The sequence below is a fragment of the Oncorhynchus tshawytscha genome, unplaced genomic scaffold (genome assembly GCF_018296145.1).
Source record: "Oncorhynchus tshawytscha isolate Ot180627B unplaced genomic scaffold, Otsh_v2.0 Un_contig_1824_pilon_pilon, whole genome shotgun sequence".
Classification (NCBI taxonomy): Eukaryota; Metazoa; Chordata; class Actinopteri; order Salmoniformes; family Salmonidae; genus Oncorhynchus; species Oncorhynchus tshawytscha.
The window spans coordinates 1,196,223-1,215,698 of record NW_024609829.1 but is presented as its reverse complement, the minus strand read 5'-3'; the positions used below and the strand labels follow the sequence as shown (position 1 = coordinate 1,215,698).

Sequence of the window (19,476 nt, the reverse complement as noted above, 5' to 3'; positions counted from 1 at the left end):
GTGTCCTGGTGGGGTGGGTGGTAGTGGAAGGGACAGGTTGCCCTGCTGGCAATCTGATTAACAAGTAGTGGTGGAGAGGACTAGTGGAGTTGTTGAGTGGACCAAATCCTTTGTCGGCAATCCTATTAAGAGGTAGTAGTAGTAGTAGTAGTAGTGTGCAGTGGAATAGAGTGGAGTGGATTAGTGAGGTTGAGGGGACCTGTTGCTCTGTAGACAATCATCTTAGTGAAGTGGTCATATGACCAGCCCACATAGCCAGGATCAGTATGAACCCCTGTGGGCAGTCACACAGTGGTGGGCTAAGGGGAGACCACACTGACCACAGCACAGAGCACATCCAATGATCAGCATCTACTTGGAGCCAGTCAAAGGTACATACGTGTGTGTGCATGCATGAGTCTGAGCTTGTGTTTATGCTTGTGTTGAGGGCTCTAAAGTGCGACCAATTTGGTCGCATATGTGACGAAATATTTGTCTGTGTGACTAGGAGTTGTATTTTGGGAGCACCGTGCGACTAGGAAAGCAATATTACACATAATAATTGTTGTAATGCTAAGGCATTGCTGTACCGTGGTTTCCGGGTGCCCTAGAGAAAAATATTTGATAGCGTCATGGTTGCGCTATTACTACAGGGAAAAACGGCTTGCTTCTAGCACAAACAGGTCAAAAGATCTGGCCCACAATTGATGGCACAACATTTCTTTCTTCCTATAGCGGACCCCGAGACCGCATTTTACATTCATAAACCATGTCGTGGGCAGTTCTGAACTTACTAGCGCATCGTTAACCATTTGTTTACACTTTGTTCAGTCATGTTACCTCATTGGCTAGCTAACATTACCAGTATATCCAAACATTTGGGGCCACAGAAAGAAAGGAAACTGGATTTATACATTTATATTTTCTGGTTCCCCTAAATTTCATGTGGTGCTCCTAACTTTAAAAAAAAAAAAAATTAATTGGGAGCACCAGTGTTATCAATGAAACATTTGAATTTAGATCCCTGCCTATGTTTGTCTGCCTACATGTGTGTGTGTACATGCATGTGACTTTATTTACATATAAAGTAAGATTTTGTAAATTTAACTAGGCAAGTCAGTTAAGAACACATTCTTATTTACAATGACGGCCTACCCCGGCCAAACCCTAACACGGACGACGTTGGGCCAATTGTGCGCCGCCCTATGGGGCTCCCAATCACGGCCGGTTGTGATACAGCCTGGAATCAAACCAGGGTCTGTAGTGACGCCTCTAGCACTGAGATGCAGTGCCTTAGACTGCTGCGCCACTCGGGAGCCCACTAAGATTAAGCACCACCATTTCAATTGAAAAACACTTACTGTAAATCAATGTATTACATTGATGAAGGGATCATATTTTGAAATCATAGGCTTACAAACAATAATTTGTTCTTAAGAAGGGTTCTTCCCTCCTTTTTGACACATGTCCAGAACAACCATCCACTCCTCGAACACAACCACTTTCCTTCTATGATTCCTACCCCTCTCCTCAGGACACTCATGCCTCTCCGGAAGGAAACCCTCAGAGATGTCTGGACAGACGACCGGTAAGATCTTGGTGCATGTCTTAATATACAGTGCCTTCAGAAAGTATTCATACCCCCTTGACTTATTCCAAATGTTGTTCTGTTACAGCCTGAATTCAAAATGGATTAAATATATTATTTTTCTCTCCCCCATCTACCAACAATACCCCACAATGACAAAGTGAAAATATATATTTTTTTAATGTTGCAGCCACCACTGTGCTTGAAAATATGGAGAGTGGTACTCAGTAATGTGTTGTATTGGATTTGCCCCAAACATAACATACAAAAATGTAATTGCTTTGTGACATTTTTTTCAGTATTACTTCAGTGCTTTTGCTTTTCTGCAAACATGATGCATGTTTTGGAATATTTTTATTCTGTACAGGCTTCCTTCTTTTCACACTGTCAATTAGGCTAGTATTGTGGAGTAACTATAACGTTGTTGATCGATCTTCAGTTTTATCCTATCACAGCCATTCAATCCTGTAAATGTTTTAAAGTCACCAATGGCCTCATGGTGAAATCCCTGAGTGGTTTTCCTTCCTTAGGAAGGATGCCCGTGTTTTTGTAGTGACTGGGTGTATTGATACACCATCCAAAATGTAATTAATAACATCACCGTGCTCAAAGGGATTTTCAATGTATGCTTCTTTTTTTTTTTTTTTACCCATCTACCAATAGATGCCCTTCTTTGCAAGGTGTTCAGGAGGGTGCAATGTTACAGATATACATCATGTAGAACAGACATTACACTATTTTGCGAATAATAATAAATAATGTCAGTTCAATGCATCTCAATGTCATATATGTCTTGCCCAAACCTATGTCTGAAGAAATGAATTATTAAAAAGTGTCATGATTTTAAAAAATTGATTCCGCAGGTCTCAAGAAAGTCAAGATATGTCCACTCCACATAAGGTAAAAGACAATCATACCAAGTTTTAAAATATAAAAAGATACCTACAGCAGGGTGTGCCTTTGCGTACATTTTTAAGACACTTGTTGTCCATTTTACGTGTGTGTGTGTGTGTGTGTGTGTCTGTGTGTGTCCTTTAGTTCCTGTGTTGTGTCCGAGTCAAATTTGGTTAGTAATGAGTCACATCGACCATTACATTCACAGGGGGGGTCCGTTACCACATGTGTATAACGGACCTGTGTTTGTCCTCTGTCCTCTAAGACACCTCCTCCCCCGCCATGTTGGTTCGTCCCGTTGACGTGTCTCTGCCTTTGAAGAGCTGATGACTTTACACATAAATCCTATTAGCAACTTTCTGCTGATTGCCAGCCATTGAGTCCCAGGCTACTCACTCGCTTTATTATCTCCATTGTGTTGAATTTCCCCCCTCCCTCTTCCTTTTAAACTAAAAACTTTTAGGGAAAAGAGGAGTCTGTAGTTTGTTAGAGCTGAAGTCACTGGCCACACAATGTCTGCAGAGAAGGTAACGTTATCGAAACTGTTTTGAGGGGCTTTTCTTGTCGAAGGGACGCCGGAGAGAAGGAATACTCGCGATGGGTCCTATAAAGTTAATAACATTTCTCATATAGCATTTTGATTCATTCGGATATACTGTAATGGTGTTTACGATGACTACGGGTTAAATTACTTGCCCTCTTGATTGGTAGACAATTCAGTGGATAGAAAACCGGTTGAGTGATTGAGCATGCTGCTGTGGTATTGTTACAGTTCTAAAGTGACTGGTTTACCCCAGCCTGTTGTGCGTCGTGAGTAGCCCTTGCTCACAGGAGTAGGACGGGAGCCTCCTGTTTCGTAGCGTGAGGCAGCTTCAGTTAAAAAGGACACCCTCTGGATGCGAGTCTATCACAAGGCCCCCAATCTATCATCTTAACGCAGAGTGCCAAGCAGAGGTGCATCGGGTGCCATTGGTATCACTCGGCCAGCGATCGAACTATTACACCTCCAATCGCACTTTAACCGCAAGGCCAGAGTAGGTGTCTGTTGCATATGGATGGTTATGTAGAATTGGCCACTGGGCTGTGATGAGGCTCTGGTACATTTGTGAGGTAACATATTTGCTGTGATGTGGGAAAGGGGGTAGGGGGGTCAATGTTGACTGTCATTCATGAAATAGCCAACAATCTATTTGATGGACATATTCAGATTTCTCTTGAAAAAAATCCATGATGACCGCTTGGTCTGCAGGCCGCTAGTGGCAGCTTGTCTGAGGTGAGGACAGAAATAGAGCCACATCTTAATCGGATTACTGTGGCCATCCATCGCTGCACTCCGTCGTCAGTCCGTGTTTAAATGAACAGAATAACAGTGATTGACCTTATTCCAGTTTTCTTGGGATGGTGTGGTGATAGTTGGTTTCTGGTCAGTTGTCACATGAAAGGGATTGCTGGGAGTAGTGGGAGGCTGACTGACATAATACCAGAGCGAGTGAACAAGACTGATTCGGAGAAAAGCTGAATGTGCTTGCGTGTTGAATAGAGTTGGGTTGGTCGGTGCACTTCCAACTGCACACTTCCAACCCCCCCCCACCAACACACAGCAGCCTTGTGTAATTGATATGACTCTGTTTATTACTCTAAATCCCTACTGCTACATTATAATAATGTAACTTCATTTTTTAACACTGGATGTGACAAGACATGTTTGTGATTGAGGCAGGTGACTAATGCTTGATTGTTAGGTCACTGTGTCAGAAGGGCAGGTTACATAATATAGAAAGTATTACCTAGAATATTAGAATGATTGTCATCTGTTCCAAATGGAGACATTACTGAATTGGCCTCTCTTTCCTTTTTGAAAATGAATCGGTTTTAAGAGAATGTCTTGACAGTCGTAAAAAGATATAATATGGGATAATCAAGTATACTGTGTTTATAGAAGTGTGATTTGAAATGTACAGTGCTTTACTTGTTTCTGTCTCCATACATTTCTGCTTGCACCTTACTGTCTTTTGGATGGTAAGTCACTAAAATCTTCATGCTCCTGCAACATTTACTATTGGCATACACTGAGTGTACAAATATTAAGAACACCTTCCTAATATTGAGTTGCACCCCCCCTTTTGCCCCCAGAACAGCCTCAATTCGTCAGGGCATGGACTCTACAAAGTGTCAAGTGTTCCACAGGGATGCTGGCCCATGTTGACTCCAATGCTTCCCACAGTTGTGTCAAGTTGTCTGGATGTCCTTTGGGTAGTGGACCATTCTTGATACACACGGTAAACTGTTGAGTGTGAAAAACCCATCAGCGCTACAGTTCTTGACACACTTAAACCGGTGCACCTGGCACCTACTGTCATGCCCTGTCCAATGGCACTTAAATATTTGTCTTGCCCATTCAGCCGTTGAATAGCACACATACACAATCCATGTCTCAATTTTCTCAAGGCTTAAAAATCCTTCTTTAACCTGTTTCCTCCCTTTCATCTATACTGTTATAAGCGGATTTAACAAGTGACATCAATAAGGGATCATAGCTTTCAACTGGATTCACCAGGTCAGTCTGTCATGGAAAGAGCAGGTGCTCTTAATGTTTTGTGCACTCAGTGTAAAAGCATGGTTCATGCAAAAGGCTGTTACGCACATACAGTAGATCTTAAACGTAGGATTTTGTCCATACTGCACAGTTGTCTCATCTCTCTCCGGTGTCTGCCCCGCTCTCCTTGTCTCCTCTCTGACTCTTCTTCCTGCAGATAATGCTTTCTATAAGCCAAAGAAGAAGGCCGAGTCAGCCAACCCAGCCACCAATGGTGCCGATGCCAAGCCCAAAAAGAGCAAGAACAAGAAGAGCAAAGAGCTGTCTGGAGAAGAGAATCCTGCTGTTCAAAGTATGGACTGCTCTGCACAGATTAAATGACATATCTTCAAATGAGACATACGCAAATGATTGGCAAAATGCTGGTGATCCACAAATACATCATTTCTATCTGAGATAGTGTGCAGTATCCAAATGTAATGAATTAATATGGCTATCGCTCAAAAGTAGATTCATTTCTTTTGGAGGTCATCTCTCAATTCATTTTTTTTGTTGTCAAATAGGTGGGGAAAAGGTCAAGAAAAAGAAACCAGAAAGAGAAAAAACCGAAAAGGAAAAAGTGAAAGGGAAAGAGAAAGACGAGCCAAAGAAGAAAACAAAAAGTGTGCCAAAGAAAAAGAAAGGTAAGCAGTCAGCAATATATAACTGAGATGATGTTCTGTGTGGAACTGCATGTTAAAGCATCAACATTTATTTCAAACCCAATTAATAAAAAAAAAGTCCCCTTTTCTGCTCAAGGTTCAGATACAGAAGAAGATGATGATGAGGAAGAGACTCCACAAAAGAAGGCAAAGAAAAAGACCACAAAAGAAGGTTCTGACAAAGATGGCATGGAGAAGAAATCCAAAGCGAAAGGTGGGCAGGAGTTACTGAAACAACAAGAATACGACCTGGTTTAAGAGGATTCGGTAGGAGATTTCTTTGCGAAATGTTGAGTGAGAGGAAACACTAGTCCCGCACAGCCTTAGGTTGTCATCACCAAACAAGCTGTTGCACATTACACACCAGACAGAATGCAAATATGTATCCAAAAATACAAAACACGTTTCAGAACTTCTTTTTGTATAGCACTGGTGAGAAAATGGCATCGCTTGAGAGGTGTATTTTTGCCTCGCGCCTTTTTTTCAGATGACAAAGAGTATGACAAAAAAACGAAGAAAGACACCAAGAAAAAGGAACCGGCTTCTCTGTTCTGTGTAAATGGAGATAAGGATAAGTCAGACTCCAAGAGCAAGAAGAAAGGTAAGTGTTAACACTAGCTTTACGTATTGATTTTAAAACGCTGAAATTTTAGGGATAAATAATGATCGATTTGATGGCTGACAATCTCTAACCCATCGTCATGTATTACTTGTGTCCCACACCCATTTTGGAAGAGAACACATTGCAATAATGTTACAGCACTGTAGGTACAGAGATATGATCATAACCTGGAGTGCATTCTCTAAAACCAGCAGCCAAATCTGATAGTGATGACAGTGAACCAGAAACCAAGTCCAGCAAGTCAAAATCAAAAAAGAAGGAGAACGCCAACCCGGCATCCATGTTCGCAGCAGGGGGAGACAAGGACAAGGACAAGGGTAAAGACAAGAACAAAGACAAGAAGAAAAAGAAAGGCAAGTGTGTTCTGCTTTAATTAAATACAGCCCAAGTGTTTGGGTGTCTTCCTACCAGTTTTCCTAATGTTTTATTTTTCTATCAGCCAAAGCATCAGAGAGTGACGATTCTGACTCAGAGGCAGAAAAAGGGACAAAAAAGAAAAAGGGAAAAGGGAAGAAGAAGAAGGTAGGTTTGTGTCTGCCGGTCCCCGTTTAGTGACTAGGGTCTCGATTCAATCCGTATCGCATAAGTTCAGCACTATAGCACAATACCAATTGGACTGTAAATGCTGCCTATGTCGGTTCAATCAGAAGTGACCTTTTACATTTCAAACGCACTATAGTGCTGAACTTCTGCGATTATGGATTGAATCGTGACCTGGGTCACAATGTTGCTACTGCACAGTGATGGTTTGTGGGGTGGAGTATACAATGCTGCATTCTTCTGATCAGGGCTCCAAAAAAGATGACTCCTTGCCTCATCAACCACGCTGGATAAGAAAGTCTAAGGTCTCTCCCCTCTGACCTTCTCCAATGCATTTAAGAAACAGGCAGAGAGAGAGGATGAAAATGTAGATAGAGCCATGTATAAATTAACCTACTGATAATCCAGTTTTTTTCTGTCCCACATCCAGGAGGAGAGGCCTCCATCCCCGGACATTGAGTTTGACAGCCTGGAGGAGTTTGTCCTGCAGCCAGCCCAGCAGGGGGTGACGGTCAAATGCAAGATGACCCGGGACAAGAGGGGCATGGACAAAGGCTTGTACCCCACATATTATCTCCACCTCGACAATGAAAAGAAGGTGAGGCACTCCTGGAGGTCCAATTTAGGGGTTTGTGGATCTCTATTCTGTCTGTCAATGTATTATAACCCACAAATGTGGCTTCAGATGAGTCACACACCGCTTTTGAGGTTTTGGTTTCAAAATGAATCTCAGTCTGAGATGGAGCCAACGTGAGCTTAAAACCAAGTTGTGGATTTACATTATGTTATGCTTTTGAGGAAACATTGTCCAGGAGATTTATTCTGTGTTTTTACAGGTCTTTCTACTGGCTGGGAGAAAACGAAAGAAAAGCACAACCTCCAATTACCTTATCTCCATTGACCCCACAGACTTGTCTAGGGGTGGAGAAAATTTCATTGGAAAGTTGAGGTATCCGTAACCTATAGTCATAGATCAAAACTGTAACTTGTCTATAAAATACATAGTATTACACCTGGAATCATGCATTTCATAAGCTCGTTGCATTCATGGATTGATTATTTATACTCCATAGGTCCAATATGATGGGCACTAAGTTCACAGTGTTTGACAATGCTCTGCATCCAGACAGAGCTCTACCAGACATGTCCAATGCTCGCCAAGAACTAGCAGCCATCATTTATGTAAGGCTTTGACATTCACATTGAAGTACCCTTTATGAAGGTTTTATAAGTAGTTTACAAACGGCTAATTATTTCTGTATAGTTGAGCCATTCAATGACTCTTTAATGGGTTACAAAGGGTTAGTGAAGGGGCTATAGGTACTTCAAAGAATGTTCATTATAAGATTGTAATTAGAAAATCTTATGTTAAATTGTTAAATGGTGGACTCCCAACTTCCATGACAATGTAATTCCTATTTCCGCGTATCGTTCTGACCTTTGGTCGACAGGAAACTAATGTCTTGGGAATAAAGGGCCCCAGAAGGTTGACCGTCATCATCCCAGGGATGGGCAAGGACAGTGAACGGGTACCCATCCGACCTCGCAGCGTAAGCAAACCATTGTTTTACAGATGTCATTCTGCTTGTGCTATGGATGAGGATGAACAACACCATTGTCCTGATTTTAAAGGTCTTGAATGAGCAATCTTTTGTAGGAGGCCACATAGTACATTGCAACATTCCTCGTTGTCCATATTGTTAATGTGACCAGCCACACTGCTGCGTTTCTCCCACATCCCTCTTCCTCAGGACAACAACGGTTTACTGATGAAGTTCCAGAACAGAAAGATGGACAATCTGATCGAACTCCACAACAAGACCCCCACGTGGAACGACGACACGGCGTCACATGTGCTGAACTTCAACGGCAGGGTCACACAGGCCTCCATCAAGAACTTTCAGATCATCCACAGCAAAGATGGTGAGAAGAGCCTCAAACCGAAAAATCATCCACAATCATAATATTGTGTACATATTGCTTATTTCTAGTAACTATCATATACAATACCGGTGGATGAAATTCCAAGAACAAAATAAGGTGAATAAAGTTGAACAAAGTCACAAAGCTCCCAAATACAGTATATTTTCTGGGAGTTTTTTTGTTGCAAAAATGTAAATGTATAACTGTGTGTACATTGTTATCATTTCTTTTCTTTTTCTAGAGGCCTATATTGTGATGCAGTTTGGACGAGTAGCAGATGATGCTTTCACTCTGGACTATAGCTACCCCATGTGTGCGGTGCAGGCCTTTGCCATCGCTCTATCCAGCTTTGATGGCAAAATAACCTGCGAATAACAGGAAACCATGGGCCCCTGTGCCGCCTCAAGCTGCTGCAACTCGTTATATTACAGATGCACACTACCAGAAAGAAGAATTTCCTTCACCACTCAACATCAGTGCAAGGTACACAGAAGAATGGACGTTCTAGACGAGATGGGAATCCAAGTGCATTTGATAACACATGGACTGCCTTCTGGGATTGTTTGGTTTGTTTGCGTCTCATGCACAGGAGGCTGCTGAGGGGAGGGCGGCTCATAAATAATGGCCCGGAACTGAGCTGACGGAATGGCATCTTGAAGACAGCTTGGCTGTCGAAACGTTGGTAATTAAATTTTTGCATCTGAGCTCCTAGAGTGTGCGGCTCTCTTTTATTTTCAGGAATGGCATCAAACACCTGGAAACCATGTGTTTGATACCACTCCACTAATTCCACTCCAGCCATTACCACGAGCCCATCCTCCCAAATGAAGGCGCCACCAACCTCCTGTGGTCTCATGATAATGATAATCATAAACTTTCCTGGGAACAACGTTACTTTGTCCATAGGAGATCCTTGCTGATGCTGCATGCAAGGCTGAGCACTTGAGATGTGGTGTGCTTTGGCATTACACCATTTCAGTTTCAGGGGATGCAGACCAATTGGGGGATGAAAGTAACATCTGAAGACAGGCTTTCAATCTCCCTCCCATCTACATCAAGGATTTTATAGTATGTCCAATTCATTCTGTTGTATTTCGTTTGGAAGGCAAATCCGATCATGTGTAATCTCAAGTCCGTTGGTAGAAAAACTGGGTCTACGTGGACTTATTTAGGCATACTTGTTCTTATTATCAGTAGGGTTACGTTTGTTTCCATGCATTGTGTTATGTCAACATTATGAAATTGACCTTATTTTAGCTCAATGTGTGCTTATCAGATGTCTACTGTATGTTCATGTTAGGGATTTTTATCACCAATATTATGACCTCCTTAAACAAATTAGAGGTTTCATTGTGAACACTTAAGAGGCAGTGGCACAAGGCAATATGCTTGTACCAATTGACTGTCGACAGTCACAAGTATTTTACTAATCTCATTTGCTGTTCTCATTCCACTCAAGCAACAATTTTGTTGTTCTGATACCTGCCTTTTTATGTTCTTTCTATGTACAGTTGAAGTCGGAAGTTTACATACACCTTAGCCAAATACATTTAAACTCAGTTTTTCACAATTCCTGACATTTAATCCTAGTAAAATTCCCTGTTTTATGCCAGTTAGGATCACCATTTTATCTTAAGAATATGAAATGTCAGAATAATAGAGAATTATTTATTTCAGCTTTTATTTCTTTCATCACATTCCCAGTGGGTCAGAAGTTTTCATACACTCAATTAGTATTTGTTAGAATTACCTTTAAATTGTTTAACTTAGGTCAAACGTTTTGGGTAGCCTTCCACAATAATTTGGGTGAATTTGGGCCCATTCCTCCTGACAGAGCTGGTGTAACTGAGTTAGGTTTGTAGGCCTCCTTGTTCGCGCACACTTTTTTCAGTTCTGCCCACACATTTTCTATAGGTTTGAGGTCAGGGCTTTGTGATGGCCTCTCCAATACCTTGACTTTGTTATCCTTAAGCCATTTTGCCACAACTTTGGAAGTATGCTTGGGGTCATTGTCCATTTGGAAGACCCATTTGCGACCAAGCTTTAACTTCTTGACTGATGTCTTGAGATGTTGCTTCAATATATCCATATCTTTCCTTCCTCATGACGCCATCTATTGTGTGAAGTGCACCAGTCCCTCCTGCAGCAAAGCACCCCCACAACGCACAAGATGCGTTCATCTCTAGTAGACAGAACACGTCTCCTTCCTGAGCGGTATGACGGCTGCGTGGTCCCATGGTGTTTAATACTTGCGTACTATTATTTGTATAGATGAAAGTGGTACCTTCAGGCGTTTGAACCAGACTTGTGGAGGTCTACAATTTTTTTTCTGAGGTCTTGGCTGATTTCTTTTGATTTTCCCATGATGTCAAGCAAAGAGGCACTGAGTTTGAAGGTAGGCCTTGAAATACATCCACAGGTACGCCTCCAATTGTCTCAAATGATGTCAATTAGCCTATAATTTTCTGGAATTTTCCAAGCTGTTTAAAGGCACAGTCAACTTAGTGTATGTGAACTTCTGACCCACTGGAATTGTGATACAGTGAATTATAAGTTAAATAATCTGTCTGTAAACAATTGTTGGAAAAATGACTTGTGTCATGCACAAAGTAGATGTCCTAACCGACCTGCCAGAACTATAGTTTGTTAACAAGAAATTTGTAGAGTGGTTGAAAAACTAGTTTTAATGACTCCAACCTAAGTGTATGTAAACCGAGAACTGTATGTTCTCTCTTAGGCTAGATTCTGACTTTGTATGAATCATGTGGACAAGAGACTTATATTGACAGCTATTGACAAACATAAGGCTCCATAATTGTTGTTTTGATAACGATTCTTAATGTATGATCAGAAGGTAACAATGCATATCAGTGTCTTGCGAACCAAAGTGCAGGCTTGGAGATAAATTCATTATTATTTGAGCATGTTATCTGCAAAAAAAATTATGACATGTTGAAAACAAATTCTTACAGGATAAGCGTATTGTTGCACAAACAATTTTATTTTACACCTGCTACGTTAGGTTGCACAATCCAAAAGATGACGCTGTAGTTTACTGTGCATTTGACAGCACTATACTAGTGTTTACATTAAAACTAATTGGAAACTCAATGCTAACTGTGGCCTGCAGTGATTCGACTCTTGCTTTTGTCTGACATCAATGTATTTGTAACTGGAAAATGTTTTTTTATGACAAGAGAATTGGTTACAAATGTCTCAGCTGTTGGTTTTCTAGTTGTGGAGTGAGATTTGTTTCTTTATTCTGTAAATATGTCTACCGCGATCTGTGCGTATTCAGCATAACTCACAAATAAAACTGATTATGAATTTCTAAAAATATCTGTAAATATGTAAACATGTCACTATAAACAATCTGTGAATATGTAAAACATTAAATCAATTAAACCATAACCCGTGAATATGTAAAACGATTGAACAAATGTTCACAATAAGTCATGAATAAATCGATCTGTAAATATATTCAACATAGCTCACAAATAAAACAACAATTGGTTCAGAAATCCCTAACATTGACAACTGTGGAATTTGCACATTCAAAAAATGCTTGTGGATCTGTATTCCGCCTGTCAATGTATTGCAATCCACAAATGAGTCGGCTGTGACGCGCAGAGTGAAGCAAAGTGTCTCATTTATCCATAATAAAGAACAACCATGAAATGTGCGTATAATGTATATTTATCCAACAAATTAAACTCAGCAAAAAAAGAAACGCCCTCTCACCGTCAACTGCGTTTATTTTCAGCAAACTTAACATGCGTAAATATTTCTATGAACACAAGATTCAACAACTGCGACATAAACTGAACAAGTTCCACAGACATGTGACTAACAGAAATGGAATAATGTGTCCCTGAACAAAGGGGGGTCAAAATCAAAAGTAATTGTCAGTATCTGGTGTGGCCACCAGCTTCATTAAGTACTGCAGTGCATTTCCTCCTCATGGACTGCACCTGATTTGCCAGTTCTTGCTGTGAGATGATACCCCACTCTTCCACCAAGGCACCTGCAAGTTCCCGGCCATTTCTGGGTGGAATGGCCCTAGCCCTCACCCTCCGATCCAACAGGTCCCAGACGTGCTCAATGGGATTGAGATCTGGGCTCTTCGCTGGCCATGGCCATGTCTTGCAGGAAATCACGCACAGAACGAGCAGTATGGCTGGTGGCATTGTCAAGCTGGAGGATCATGTCAGGAGGAGTCTCCAGGAATGACAACAAGCTCAGTCCGATGATGCTGTGACACACCGCCCCAGACCCTCCACCTCCAAATCGATCCCGCTCCAGAGTACAGGCCTCGGTGTAACGCTCATTCCTTCGACGATAAACTCGAATCCGACCATCACTCCTCGGGAGAAAAAACCGCAACTCGTCAGTGAAGAGCACTTTTTGCCAGTCCTGTCTTGTCCAGCGACAGTGGGCTTGTGCCCATGGGCGAGGCTGTTGCCGGTGATGTCTTATGAGGACCTGCCTTAAAACAAGCCTACGAGCTCTCAGTCCAGCCTCTCTCAGCCTATTACAGACAATCTGAGCACTGTTGGAGGGATTGTATGTTCCTGGTGTAACTCGGGCAGTTGTTGTTGCCATCCTGTACCTGTCCCGTAGGTGTGATGTTCGGATATACCGATCCTGTGCAGTTGTTGTTACATGTGGTCTGCCACTGCGAGGACGATCAACTGTCCGTCCTGTCTCCCTGTAGCTCTATCTTAGGCGTCTCACAGTATGGACATTGCAATTTATTGCCCTGGCCACATCTGCAGTCCTCATACCTCCTTGCTGCATGCCTAAGGCACGTTCACGCAGACGAGCAGGGACTCTGGGCTTCTTTCTTTTTGGAGTTTTTCCAGAGTCAGTAGAAAGGCCTCTTAGTGTCCTAAGTTTTCATCACTGTGACCTTAATTGCCTACCATCTGTAAGCTGTTCGTGTCTTAACGACCGTTCCACAGGTGCATGTTCATTAATTGTTTATGGTTCATTGAACAAGCATGGGAAACAGTGTTTAAACCCTTTACAATTAAGATCTGTGAAGTTATTTGGATTTTTACAAATTATCTTTGAAAGACAGGGTCCTGAAAAAGGGATGTTTATTTTTTTGCTGAGTTTGTTGAAATGTTCAACAAATTACTTTAGAATTCATGTTAAATTCAACCATTGGGGCATGCAATGGGAGTGTGGGCTTTTGACATCAGCCCACTAGCCAAGCAGCTAGTGTTGGACACCTACCGATAGCTAGCAGGTGATCTCGTCAGGTGTTTATGCGAACAACCAAAGTTAACGTGAGTTTAACTAGTTCATTGTTTATTCAGGAATGTGTCAATTATGAAGCACCTCTCAGTTTTAAAATCCCGTATTGGTGATCTTTCAGGGACTAAACAGCGCAGTTGATGCATTAGCACTCTTACAAAGCACTCTTTCTAGACTGGTGCGGAGGTAAGAAATTGTAACATTATCTGATCAAATGTTTTTCTGCTCCATGTAGGTTTGCTTGCTAGCTAGCTAAGTCATTTGTTGTGCATCCTCAGCTACATGAATGTTGTTTCCTTGTCAATACATGCATTCAGTGTCTGATTAATGTCAGTTCAATTCCTCTGTATTGTGTTGCACTGTTGCATTGAGGGGATGGGCAATGTTACCAGTTAAATAAATGGCCAGGTTATTCTACTCATATGGTAAAATGTATTAACCTGACACTAATAACGTGAGGGTTTAATTGTGTAACAATGCACAGGTCGTGTTATGATGATGGTTCAAGATATTCCCAAAAATTGTTCGGAAGACAATGTCGTCAACTGGTGTGTGCTGCTCAGTTGACGTCAAACTCAATGTTATTATTATATTCCTACTGTTCCCAGAGCGGTCCATTCTGAGTCGGCCTAGCACCAGGACCCCGCTTGGCTCGTTTTACCACTGACCAGCTGCTTTTGGACCCTACTGAATCTCCCCGCTAGTCAAGCTCCCGTTTCTTTCGGGCCCTTCCTGGGTCGTTTGATCTGACTGCTGACTCAGCAAAGGATCTATAGCGGTATTTCCCAAACTCCTGGGGACACCAAGGGGTGGACAAATTGGACATTTAAATTAAATAAATCAAAAAATCCCTAGCACAACTACACAACTGATTCAAATAATCAACTCGTAAATCAAGGTGTGATTATTTAAATCAGCTGTGTAATGAAGTCAAAAACTAAATGTGCACCCCTTAGGGTCCCCAGATTAGAGTTTTGGAAACGCTGACCTTAAGAATATGATAAGATGTCAGTAGTGTGGTTCAGCATATCATTTTAAGGGATGTTTTGCTCATTGTGTAAAAGATGGGCACAGTCAGATATGATGGATTCCCCTATATGGATTGATTATAGGATGTATAGAATATAAGATGGATTCCCAACTGTCAAGACCAACAGATTTCCATGTGAATATTCTAATATCCACATAAATAAAAAAAATATGCGCATTTTCGCACTCGTGGTGTGTTTCCACCAAACTGATTTGCTGCAGATAAAAATCAGTGTGTGATGACGTAGTGTACACCACATTTTCCTTTTCCGTTTAAATGTTCATGTACTGAGCAATAATCGAAAGTTCAATGTGTTTACATTGCATTTTCAACTCTAACAATAGTTGTCACAAAATCTGTTGCGTTAAAAGAGCTGTGGATATCTGTGAAATATTTGTACAAATTCACAGATTATGGTTTAATTTGTGAAATATTTGTACATATTTACAGAGTATGGTTTGATTTACGAAATATTCCAATATATTCACAGATCATAGTTTTATTTGTGAGTTATGTTGAGAACATACATATTTACAGAATAAAGAAACAAATCTCACTCCATTAAGAACCTTGCATTTAGGATGAAAAAAAACTTGTGGGTTGACGATCCTGAGAGCGAGGGGGAAGGTGTGTTCTCTGCCTGAACCTGCTCTGGCAGTTGTCCAAACTTGCAGAGGCAATGAAGCTTGAAAGACTAGGTGTTCTGGACAGATGCAGGGCAACGATGCACAGAGTTCCTCGCTGAATAGTTCTCTCAAGAGTTGTCTAAAGGAAGTGTCCATAGTTAACAGAGCGAGTTAATACTACGACGCTGTTATTTTACCCACACGTTTTTGTTGTTGCCTACACTTCACTTGTAATTTTTGGAACACGTTTTCAGGAGCAAACAACCCCTGTACCGCCAATGCCAACAATCGCAATCATGGGTTTGACCAACAGACGGAGCTATTCTATTGTCGGATGTGAATGCTAGTACATGTTCACAAAAAGCTTTTTTTTTTTTTTTAAATGTTATGAATTTGAGCATACCTCTAAAGGGTTACATCATGGAGTTTGACACTTGAGATGCATAATGACATGCTCGACCTACAGTACCAGGCAAAAGTTTGGACACACCGAATCAATCCAGGTTTTTCCTATATTTTTTACTACTTTCTACATTGTAGAATAATAGTGAAGATCTCAAAACTATGAAATAACACACATGGAATCATGTAGTAACCAAAAATATATTTCAGATTTGAGATTCTTCAAAGTAGCCACCTTTTGCCTTGACAGCTTTGGACACCTCTAAAGGGTTACATCATGGAGTTTGACACTCTTGAGATGCATAATGACATGCTAGACCTACAGTACCAGGCAAAAGATTGGACACACCGAATCAATCCAGGTTTTTCCTACATTTTTTCCTACTTTCTACATTGTAGAATAATAGTGAAGACCTCAAAACTATGAAATAACACACATGGAATCATGTAGTAACCAAAAATATATTTCAGATTTGAGATTCTTCAAAGTGGCCACCTTTTGCCTTGACAGCTTTGGCACTCTCTCAACCAGCTTCATGAGGTAGTCACCTGGAATGCATTTCAATTAACAGCTGTGCCTTGTTATAAGTTAATTTGTGGAATTTCTTTCCTTCTTAATGCGTGTGAGCTATTCAGTTGTGTTGTGACAAGGTAGGGGTGGTATACAAAAGACTATTTGGTAAAAGACCAAGTTCATATTATGGCAAGAACAGCTCAAATAAGCAAAGAGAAACAACAGTCCATCATTACTTTAAGACATGAAGGTCAATCAATCTGGAACATTTCAAGATCTTTTAAAGTTTCTTCAAATGCAGTCTCAAAAACCATCAAGTGCTATGATGAAACTGGCACTCATGAGGACCGCCACAGAAAGAAAGACCCAGAGTTTCCTCTGCTGCAGAGGATAAGTTCATTATATTTACCAGCCTCAGAAATTGCAGCCCAAATAAAAGCTTCACAGAGTTCAAGTAACAGACGCATCTCAAAATCAACTGTTCATAGGAGATTGCATGGATCAGACCTTCATGGTCAATTTGCGGCAAAGAAACAACTACTGAAAGGACACCAATAATAAGAAGAGACTTACTTGGGCCAAGAAACACGAACAATGGACATTAGACCGGTGGAAATCTGTCCTTTCGTCTGATGAGTCCAAATCTGGGATTTTTGGTTCCAACCGCCGTGTCTTGCTGAGACACAGAGTAGGTGACCAGATGATCTCTGCATGTGTGGTTCCCATGAAGCATGGAGAAGGAGGTGTGATGGTGTGGGGGTGCTTTGCTGGTGACACTGATTTATTTAGAATTCAAGGCACACTTAACCAGCATGGCTACCACAGCATTCTGCAGTGATATGACATCCCATCTGGTTTGCGCTTAGTGGGACTATCATTTGTTTTTCAACAGGACAATGACCCAACACATCTCCAGGCTATGTAAGGGCTATTTGACCAAGAAGGAGAGTGATGAAGGTCTGCATCATATGGCCTGGCCTCCACAATCACCCGACCTCAACCCTGTTGAGATGGTTAGGGATGAGTTAGACCACAGAGTGAAGCAAAAGCAGCCAACAAAGTGATCAGCATGTGGGAACTCCTTCAAGACTGTTAGAAAAGCATTCCATGTGAAGCTGGTTTAGAGAATGCCAAGAGTGTGCAAAGCTGTCATCAAGGCAATGGGTGGCTACTTTGAAGAATCTAAAATATATTTTGATTTGTTTAACACTTTTTTGGTTACTACATGATTCCATGTGTGTTATTTCATAGTTTGTCTTCACTATTATTCTACAATGTAGAAAATAGTCAAAATAAAGAAAAAAAACTAAAGTGAATAGGTGTCCAAACATTTGACTGGTACTGTATATTCGACCTTACTTCAGTGAAATATGTAAATTCCTCAGGAGGAAACATACAGTAATATAATATGTTAATAATGATACTGTTAATTGTCTGTGCACATTTTTGTGATAATTATAACAATAATATCATAATTATACTGTTAGGCCTATTATTATTATTACTTTTTGAAATGTAGCCTACGGGTTCTCATTTAACACACATAACTTTCCATTCACATCTATTCCACTTGCTTTATAGCACAGCAAGTTTCACACCAAGCAATACAAGTCATCCTGTGATCTTAGCTGTTTTTTTATTTTTTACATTTTACTGCGTTGGTCATTTCAAGTGACACAGCCAGAGAACGAAAGGCAACTTCAACGAAGAATCCTCTCTTGATATGACTTCTCTGAAATCGTCTACGGTAGGATCGACACCCGGTACCGTATTTTCAAAATCGTGGGGGGAGATTTCAGTAAAGTCACTGCCCCCAAGTATGTTGATTGACGTTACTCAATGGCTCCTCCCTGAAATATTTTTTTCTTCGTTTTCCAGTGTAGTGCGTTGATTTCATACCAAAGTCATACCTAACATTCCACTTACACTGTCAAACCAGGATAAATATTATTGAAAACGATAATGCGCCCCAAAATTAAGTATCAAAATGAGTAAATTACCTTCGCTTTTGTCAGGAGGGGTGACTACCAAATAAAAGGTGAGTAACCATTAATTTATTCCCTTTGTTTAAGCGCTTAAGCGCTTTCGGTGAAGTTTTCATGCTGCGCTCGGTGAAGTTTTCAGATCATTGTCATTTTTTGCATTTTTCCGTGGAACTCCCTGCGTTGGGAGGGAATAATAGAATAAGGGATTGATCGCCTATATTGTGTGTGACTTTCTCTGTGTGCAGGAAATCTTTGCTAAGCTTTTAACTATACTGACCATACTCACTGACAATAATAAGCCATTAGTATTGCTTCTTTGTCAATACTATGGGACAACGACCATGTTTCCTTTCTTTTTCGTACAGCTGCTTGGACCTGGACCACTTTCCTCTAAACTTGTTCTCCAGAAGAATCAAGTGGTTATATACCCAAGAATTGACAGACAGTGAAAGGCAAATTGGAGGAATACATAACTCGACATTTTACGCGCTGTTTTGCTGCACCCCATAGGTAAGTGAATCACCGAATTTGGTAACATCGTGTCCAAGGAAAGATACGACCCCCAACCAATTTATAGAAGTTTAGATTGAAGTAGGTCTAAAAAAAACAACGTTTATTTCATATTATTCTTTATCATATTACAGTAATATGTTGTGTTTTCAATGGATGTTTACCTTTTTTTGTTTTACCAGAAAATGGCAACACTGACAAAACAAATCTGTTTCAATCAGTTTCACGCAAAACAGATACGCTGTTGGTCTTGCTACAATTTGACATGGTCGTTTATGCGTATTAATATATGTATAAATACAACAGAGAGAACATGAAGCTATCGTAACTTCAGTACGCACACCACTGCAGCCTCTATACTGTTGTT

At 40.9% G+C, this 19,476-nt stretch overlaps 2 protein-coding genes across 2 annotated transcripts in view; both read left to right on the top strand.

The window, feature by feature from the left end:
• Positions 1 to 1,240: 1,240 nt before the first annotated feature.
• Positions 1,241 to 10,378, top strand: LOC112255232 (tubby-related protein 1). Its single transcript, XM_024428272.2, has 14 exons — positions 1,241 to 1,567; positions 2,431 to 2,467; positions 5,232 to 5,349; positions 5,561 to 5,680; positions 5,796 to 5,912; positions 6,186 to 6,299; positions 6,512 to 6,673; positions 6,760 to 6,842; positions 7,291 to 7,458; positions 7,697 to 7,809; positions 7,934 to 8,042; positions 8,312 to 8,410; positions 8,612 to 8,783; positions 9,025 to 10,378. Exons 1-14 carry the CDS (start codon positions 1,491 to 1,493, stop codon positions 9,156 to 9,158), a joined length of 1,623 nt encoding a protein of 540 aa, XP_024284040.1. The 5' UTR covers positions 1,241 to 1,490; the 3' UTR covers positions 9,159 to 10,378.
• Positions 10,379 to 18,294: 7,916 nt separating this feature from the next.
• Positions 18,295 to 19,476, top strand: part of LOC112254196 (transcriptional enhancer factor TEF-5) — a 39,598-nt gene continuing 38,416 nt past the window's right edge. Inside the window, 2 exon segments of the mRNA XM_042319265.1 lie at positions 18,295 to 18,652; positions 18,965 to 19,109. The gene's annotated coding sequence lies outside the window, so the exon portion shown is untranslated.

Bases quoted from the DNA above. Each gene is read 5' to 3' on its own strand.
- LOC112255232 (XM_024428272.2), top strand. From the start codon at position 1,491: ATGATTCCTACCCCTCTCCTCAGGACACTCATGCCTCTCCGGAAGGAA. The intron at 8,411-8,611 runs GTAAGCAAACCA...CCTCTTCCTCAG, and splicing joins TACCCATCCGACCTCGCAGC to GACAACAACGGTTTACTGAT. The intron at 8,784-9,024 runs GTGAGAAGAGCC...TTCTTTTTCTAG, and splicing joins GATCATCCACAGCAAAGATG to AGGCCTATATTGTGATGCAG.